At 46.6% G+C, this 7,219-nt stretch overlaps 1 protein-coding gene across 1 annotated transcript; it reads right to left on the reverse strand.

Moving 5' to 3' along the window:
* Positions 1–2,483: 2,483 nt before the first annotated feature.
* Positions 2,484–6,400, reverse strand: Gpr101 (G protein-coupled receptor 101). The gene is made up of 2 exons (NM_001108258.1): positions 6,247–6,400; positions 2,484–4,515 (listed from the first exon to the last, which is right to left on the reverse strand). The coding sequence occupies exon 2, from the start codon at positions 4,440–4,442 to the stop codon at positions 2,916–2,918; it is 1,527 nt and encodes a 508-aa protein (NP_001101728.1). The 5' UTR covers positions 4,443–4,515; positions 6,247–6,400; the 3' UTR covers positions 2,484–2,915.
* Between the last annotated feature and the right edge of the window lie 819 nt (positions 6,401–7,219).

Below are 7,219 nucleotides of genomic sequence, written 5' to 3' on the forward strand. Positions count from 1 at the left end.
TGGGGTGGAGAACTGCCGGTGAGGACTTCAGCCAAGAAGATAATTTAGTTCACATCTATTCTCAGGTGTACCAGAATAAATTCTTGCTTGTCACATACCGGGGATGTAAGGAATGAAAGGCACCTCTTCCCGCCATACCATTGTGGAGCCATGTTACATATCCTGTAGTATACACTTTTAAAGGTAAATAAATATACTATGTTCTACTTCAAAAATTGACCAAATTGTGGGTCATGTGTAGAATACTGCATGCATTTTGTTAACACACACGTCACTCACTTTTTACTGACGACACTAGCCACGGACACACACGATCTAATATCTAGCACCGTATTCCCAACAACACACTTTATATACAATTAGAGCTTACGTTAGAAGAAATACCACAAGAGAACACAGCACTAACACAAGACAAAAATAGTAAATTGTCAATAAAGTTAGAACAGATGAAGAGGGGAAACTCCGCTCACGTCTGAAGCAGCAAACTAAAACCAATCTTGTTTTTTGTCTCTTTTAACGCTAAAGAAAGACAGCAGTCAATCTTTACACAGCAGACCTTAAGTGTACACATTGCTGTGGTTTCCCCTCAGTGTGTATACTGCTAAGATATGGAGGCTTTGGGAGGCAGCGATGGAAACCTAACTTCTATTGGCAGCCTTTGTGTTCTTTGAAGATTCTTATCCTACTTACCAAAAAACCAATAAACTTGTCAGTGACCTGGCAGTGGCCAAGTTCAGTACATTTGAGTTTTCCTGTACCTTTCTCTAACCTATTTTGTAGCTTATAGCCTAAGTGTGCTAATGTGCACGTTAAACATTTGCCAAAGAGAAAGATCTCACATATAATTGGAATGGTTTCTGGTCTTCATGGGTTTTAGGCTATAGTTTGCTGTTTCCAGCACATGCTTCTGCCTTCTTAGATGCTTAAATTTGAGAGTGGTATGAGGCCTTTAGAGGCCTAGAGTAATAAGAAGAAATAGAAACACAGTTAAGTCGGGAGAGTGTTAAAGGCCCTGACCAGATTCCTTATGTTAACACTTAACTTGCACCCAATTGTTCCTTTAATCCCTTTTTTGTTCCCTGGAAGATGTTGTATGTGTTGTCAAATGGACTTACCACACTCGTACAGGTTCTGGTTCCATTTGGATTTTGGATTTTGAGAAACAATTTTCTTTGTTACACTTTGCTGGGGGCTATTGAGCTTTCAAAATAAAATAAGACGTTCAAGAAAAATGTTGGAAACACATTTGAAGTCTTGTTTTCTATGTAAGGATGTGAGAATTTCTATTGATATGGCAAGCATTGCCACCTCTGAAGTCCCTTTAACTACTAATTTTTCTATTTAAATTGTAATGGAAAAATGAATGGAAGTGCGAGGGTTAACTTTAGATATGATGCCTTGTCTGAGGTTTTCACAAGTTCCAAATTAGTGAAGTTGAATTCAATAAACTTCTCGTGGACAGACTGATCTGACAGGCCATTTCAACATTATTTGGTTGTATCAACTCTACTGCATTCTGCACATGGTAATCCCACACCCTCACAGTTCACAACCGTTTACCTTTCCTCCCTTGAAGAAGCTCATGCTGGAATCTGTGAGGAGGAAGAGATAAAACGTCATTTCTGACACATATTCTCCTCTGCATTTGTACAGAGAACTTACAAGCTTTAGAGGGAGCCACCAGTTGAAAAGACATAGATGCATGTAGGAAGGAACCTATCTATTCTCATATGGAGAACCTACTTTATGTTTATTAGGGTACAGAGATAAAAGAGACTTCCTATGGATATAAAATTTATTGGCAGTGTGAGTTTTCTAGAACCTTGGCCGTTCATACTTGAATTTCTTTCTTTTTGTCTTTCTTCTTTCTTCATTTCTTCTTGAGACCTGAAAATACTGTTTACTCAAAAGATCAGTTTGAAATAAAAGAAAGTAAAACACAGTGGCTGTCAGAGGTCTAGAGAATTCTTATGAGCATCTCAACTCAGTCACAGAAGGGAAAGAGAAAAATAGTGGCCAGATTTCTTTCCTGCTGTTATTCAAAAGGGAGACAGAAAACATTTGTGTCAATTGTCCTTTTGCCATTTGCAGAGTGGTTAGTCCCTGCCCCATTTAGTAGGGGAGGGGAGGGTGCAGGAGAGGAGAAGAGAGATAGATAGAGAGAGAGAGAGAGAGAGAGAGAGAGAGAGAGAGAGAGAGAGAGAGAAACACACGTTGTTTAGCTTCGTGAATATGACTTATTTCTCCATTTCTTCCTTTGACCTAGCTCCTCATTTCAGGTTTGCCCTTTTCTGGATCCCCTTTGAAGACCTAGAAGCTTTCTTTATGGTCTCACTGTACAATCCACCTTTGTTGCAGCTTGTTTTATAGTCTTTTCACCATACCACGGGACTCTCTGGTACAGAAATCTGCTCCTATGGTGATCCATCCATCTAGCTCTGCTTTTTGGGCTCCATACGTGATTTGGTCAATTTCTTTTCTTTCAGCTGAACACAATAATGTAGCCCCGACCCATGAGTTCCTGACCTGAAGGCCAAGCAGTCCTTATGTCCATAAGCATTGCACTTCCTTTTCTCAGAGCTAAAGCGGACATGTGATAGCTCTGGGGAGACAGGCAAAATACCACGAACAGTTCCAAAGCAGATAGCCCTTGCTTTGGGAAATCTAGAGCCTAATATGTGTATATCTGTCTATATATTTGGTGGGGATCCTAAGTCCATGCTTTTCAGGAAAGATCCAAGTCCCTACTTCTTCCTTCTATTTATCTGCCATGTGGTGGGAAACGATGCGTGTGCAACACCTTTGCCTGAAATGGTAAGCACTGGCACTAATGAGATTGTGGGCGGTGCGCTGAATAGAAAGCTGCTCTTGGTTTCTGTTTTTGTGTACAATTAAAGTTTGCCTTAGTGCTAACTTTAAGGTGAAGTAGCCGAATCATGAGAGGGGATAGCCTTGCCTTCAGTACCTCCCTCTGTGCCAGCTTCAGTTTCGCGAAGCTCAGGATGGCTATCGTCTACAGAGGTGCTTTTCTTACAGGTTAACTTCTTCAGTACCTCCTTGATTTCCTTCTTAATGCTCTTGTGCATATAGCCATAGACATATGGGTGGACGCAGCACTGCAGGAAAAAAAGCCAGATTATTATGGTGATCACCCACTGGGGTACCTGGGAATCGATATCCACCCACACAGCCAGCACTGCCAGGAAGCAGTAGGGCCCCAGAGACAGCACATAGGAGAAAATGATGATGAAGATCACTCTAGCAGCTTTGCACTCATAGCATGGAGGCAAAGGTGGGTTGCTGGTGCTGTTTCGACGACTGGGTGGACGGCTCTCTGGAATACGCATTGCCTCGACATCATCCTCGTTGAAATGGATTTCATCCATGCCAAACTCTACGTCATCTTCGCCCACGTAAATGTTGCACTGATTGACATCTCTGCGGTCCGTGTTTGCCTTTGCGCTGCTAGCCTGGATTTCAGTGCTCAGTTCCAGCCCCTCCATGCTCCCATTACTGACCTCTTCACTGCCCATAGCCGCCAGGATACTTGCACAGAAATCCAGGCTTCCTGCTCCGGTCTTCATGCTGCTGTTCTCAGCTACCATGGCACCCTCATCCAACATGCTGGTGCTTTCCTGACCACCTTCATCTTGGTCCTCAAACTCATTCTCGTCCTGGCATTCATCCCTCTTTGCTCCCTGTTCATTCTCATGCACCACAGAGTCCTTGACTCTGACCTGGAAGCGGTGGCTCTTGGCCTTATACAGGAGAGCTTGCTGCCTTCTGGCTGCACCAAACACCACTGAATAGCAGGCAATCATAACACCCAGTGGAATAACGAGGAAGGATACCACACTGACAACGGTATAGGCAGGACTGTCACCCCAGATCATGGAACAGAAGGCATTACGGTCGTCAAAAGTGGCGTGGCCCCAGCCATAGAGTGGAGGTGTGCTCTGCAGGAAGGCTGCAATCCAGGTGCCATAGAGGAGAATGTAACTACGTCGGTTGGTCATCTTGGATGGGTAGGAAAGAGGGTGGATGATGGACAGGTAACGATCTATCGACACCACCACAATGGTATTGACACTGGCAAAGGCAAATAAGTGGGTGAGGCTAACCAGGGCAGTGCAGAAGTGGATGTTGAGAGGCCAGAAGAAAGGAATGGCAGTGGACACCACCCAGGGGGCCACGAGAGCAACCTGCAGCAGGTCAGTGACAAGCAGGTTAAATATGAACCGGTTGGTCACCTGCAGCAAGTGTGGCTTACGGTGCAATACATAACCCAGCACTACGTTACCCACAAAGGCTACACCAAGGATGATGAGCAGCACAACGGAGCGGATGATGCCGTGAGCGATGCTAATAGGCATCTTGGAGAGGGGCAGGCACACTCGGCTGCTGTTGTTCTCTTGAGTACTGTTGGTGCAGCTGGATGGCATGGTGATGTCACACAGGCAGGAGAGAAGATCCAGCTCAATGTCTGCCCTAGTAGGCAGCGATGCTGCACACTATCTATATTGAGGACGAGAAAAACATGTGGGCATTCTTAGTGCCTTGCAGAGACAAGCCTCTGAGACCAGCAGCATTGCTGCAGGACCCCTTTCTTCCATCCCTGTGCAGTCCTAACCCCGATCAGAGCAGCTTCTCTGGCTCTTTGACTAACGCTTGGGGTCTCAGTGCTGGGGGCTCTTCTGTGTTAATGCTCTTTGTCTTAATTGTCCTTTCTGTTAGCAGTGAGCACTCCCTTAGCATGTCCCCTTCAATGTCTCTTGGGTTTTCTTCTATCTGGCTGACACATCTGTCTCACTGACACATGCACTCGTACTGTGTATCTGCTGCCTATGCATCTAGAATTCTCTCTCCAATGTTATACTGGGGCACTTTTCCTCTGTACAGAATATATGCCCCTGTTTCTATGGGCATTGTCTCATCCTTCACACTCTAGTCTGTTTTTCAGTTCCCCACTGGCATGGGCATAGTCAGTCTATGTCTGGTAGTGGCATTGTCTGTCTTATAATTCTCTCTCTCCCTCTTGCCCCCTCCCTCCGCTCTTCCCTCACTCCACCCTCTCCCATTCTCAGTTCTTTGTCTCTCACTGTCTCTCAATCTCTGTGTATTTTTTCACTAGTGAACTTACCCTATTGCTATGTACGCTCTTTTTTTCCTTGGGTCTCACACCAACACCTGTGTGATTACTCTTTCTCTATGCTTCTCTGTATCCCTTCCTGTCTTCATGTACTGGTGTTCTCAGTACCTAAATTCTGCTTCTTGCCTCACCTTTCCCTCTCCTGGTCTCTAACCCTCAGGTATTTCTAGGTATAAATTCTAGTTAATCTCTGTCTCTCATTCTCAGCACCCCAGTACCACTGCCAAACTCTTTCTCTACCTCTTTTAAGGGACACACATCACTGTCTCTCAGCAGCCTTCTCTGAGAGCCCACCACCACCTTAGTTTCCCCCCAGCTGGATCTTTATCTCCTTGTACCTTTCTCTGCTGACTTTATCTTGCCATGGAAACCAGTTGCTGTCGTGGCCTCAAGGGCTTTATCAGATAAAAAGCAGTTTTTCAATAGCGCAATGGTGGTTGAAGCATGCAAGGTGGATACCTATTACCCTGCCCCATGTCCAAAATTCACTATATTCTTCAAAATTCACTATATTCTCCAAAATTTACTATATTCTCCAGCGGGCTATCAGTGTCACCCGGAGGACTGGAGGTGAGGGGAGCGAGCTGGGAAGAATGAAAATAGGGAAAGAGCCAGGTGTGAGCAAGGACAGGAGCAGGGGTCTGAGAGGGCGAGAGTGAGATACCCCAAGAGGTGGAGAGAAAAAGAAGGGAAATGGGAGACATAAAGAAAAGTAAGAGACTGGTTTAGAAGGAGAACCAAGAAGGAACAAATAAAATCTTAAGAGTGGGAGAGAGAGGGGGAAAGGGAGAATGGGAGAGAGTAGGGGAACAGTAGGAAACGGGCATGGAAAGATGGAGAAAGAGCTAAACAGAATAAGAAAAGAGGTTGAGAAGAGAGATTGTAGGAAAGGAAACAAGAAAATTAGGTAGGAAGAGAGGATACATTAGAGAAAGTGCCCAGGATATTCAAGGGCAACCTGAGAGCCCTAGCTGACCGACCGGCGCGTGCCACCTTAGTTACCTCTAGCCTTGGCAAAGGGGTGCTCTGGCGCTTGGGGTAGGGGACCGTTTGGGATGTAGGACTCGCTAAAACCAGAGCGGAAGCCCGCAGCTTACCTGTTGCTGCAGGAGGCTTTGCGCAGCAGGAGCTGGGGACCGATCCCTCGGGGCTCGCCGCGCTGTCTGGCCACCTTTCGGGGCACAGGCGGCTGCGAGCTCGCACCGAGTGGAAGGAGCAGCGGGCGCGGCGGGAGCGGGGCACTGAGCCTATGCCCGCACGTCCAGCCAGCGCACAGCGCCACAAGCTCTGAGCTGTGGCGGGGGCGCGCGGCTTCTTAAGGCATCGCGGTGCCCTCACCTTGAGGCGCCCCCCCTCCCCTTTGTCCCCGCCCGCGCTGGTGACGCACGAGGCCCGAACCCAGAGGAGCTAAGCTGGTGGCAGCGGCGGTGGAGCGGGAAGGAGGGAGGGAGGATGACTCGCGATGGACCCACACAGATTCTGTCACCCTGCATCCAACTGCAGGCACTCTGATGCTCACAGACTGGAGTTGTCACCAGGGCGAATTTTCATGCAAACCCTAGCTTCTAGCCTCTAGCTCCTAGCCCCTGGATTTTGGGCAGAGTCACTGCCACTGACTTTCAGAGTATTTATAAAGAGAGGTTGGGAGATTCTACTCTTGATCTCTGAAGACCTTCCCCAAACATGGGCTGCCTTAGATTCTCAGAGAGGAATCACACGGCTTTGATTTTTCACTAGCTCCTATAAACAACAGTGTCTTACCTGTAGGCTTCAGGACCATACCACATGTCATCTTAGTTAGACAAGCTGGGTAATTTATCCATACTATCTGTTTAAAGCCTGTTTGCCAGTCTCTCTGCGTCTGTTTCTGTCTCTGTCTCTTTCCCTTTCTCCCTCTCCCGTCTTCCCTTGTTGCCTCCCTCCCTTCTTTGTCCTTCTTTTTCTGCTTCCCTCTTCCCTTCCTCTTCCCTTTTTCCTCTCTCCTTCACCCTATAACATCTTCCTCTGTTTTCAGATGCAGCAGAACAGAAGGGTGCCCCCACCTTGTGAGACAAATACTGCTTTCCACTT

The sequence above is a fragment of the Rattus norvegicus genome, chromosome X, assembly GCF_021556685.1.
Source record: "Rattus norvegicus strain SHRSP/BbbUtx chromosome X, alternate assembly SHRSP_T2T, whole genome shotgun sequence".
Classification (NCBI taxonomy): domain Eukaryota; kingdom Metazoa; phylum Chordata; class Mammalia; order Rodentia; family Muridae; genus Rattus; species Rattus norvegicus.

Bases quoted from the DNA above. Each gene is read 5' to 3' on its own strand.
- Gpr101 (NM_001108258.1), bottom strand. From the start codon at position 4,442: ATGCCATCCAGCTGCACCAACAGTACTCAAGAGAACAACAGCAGCCGA.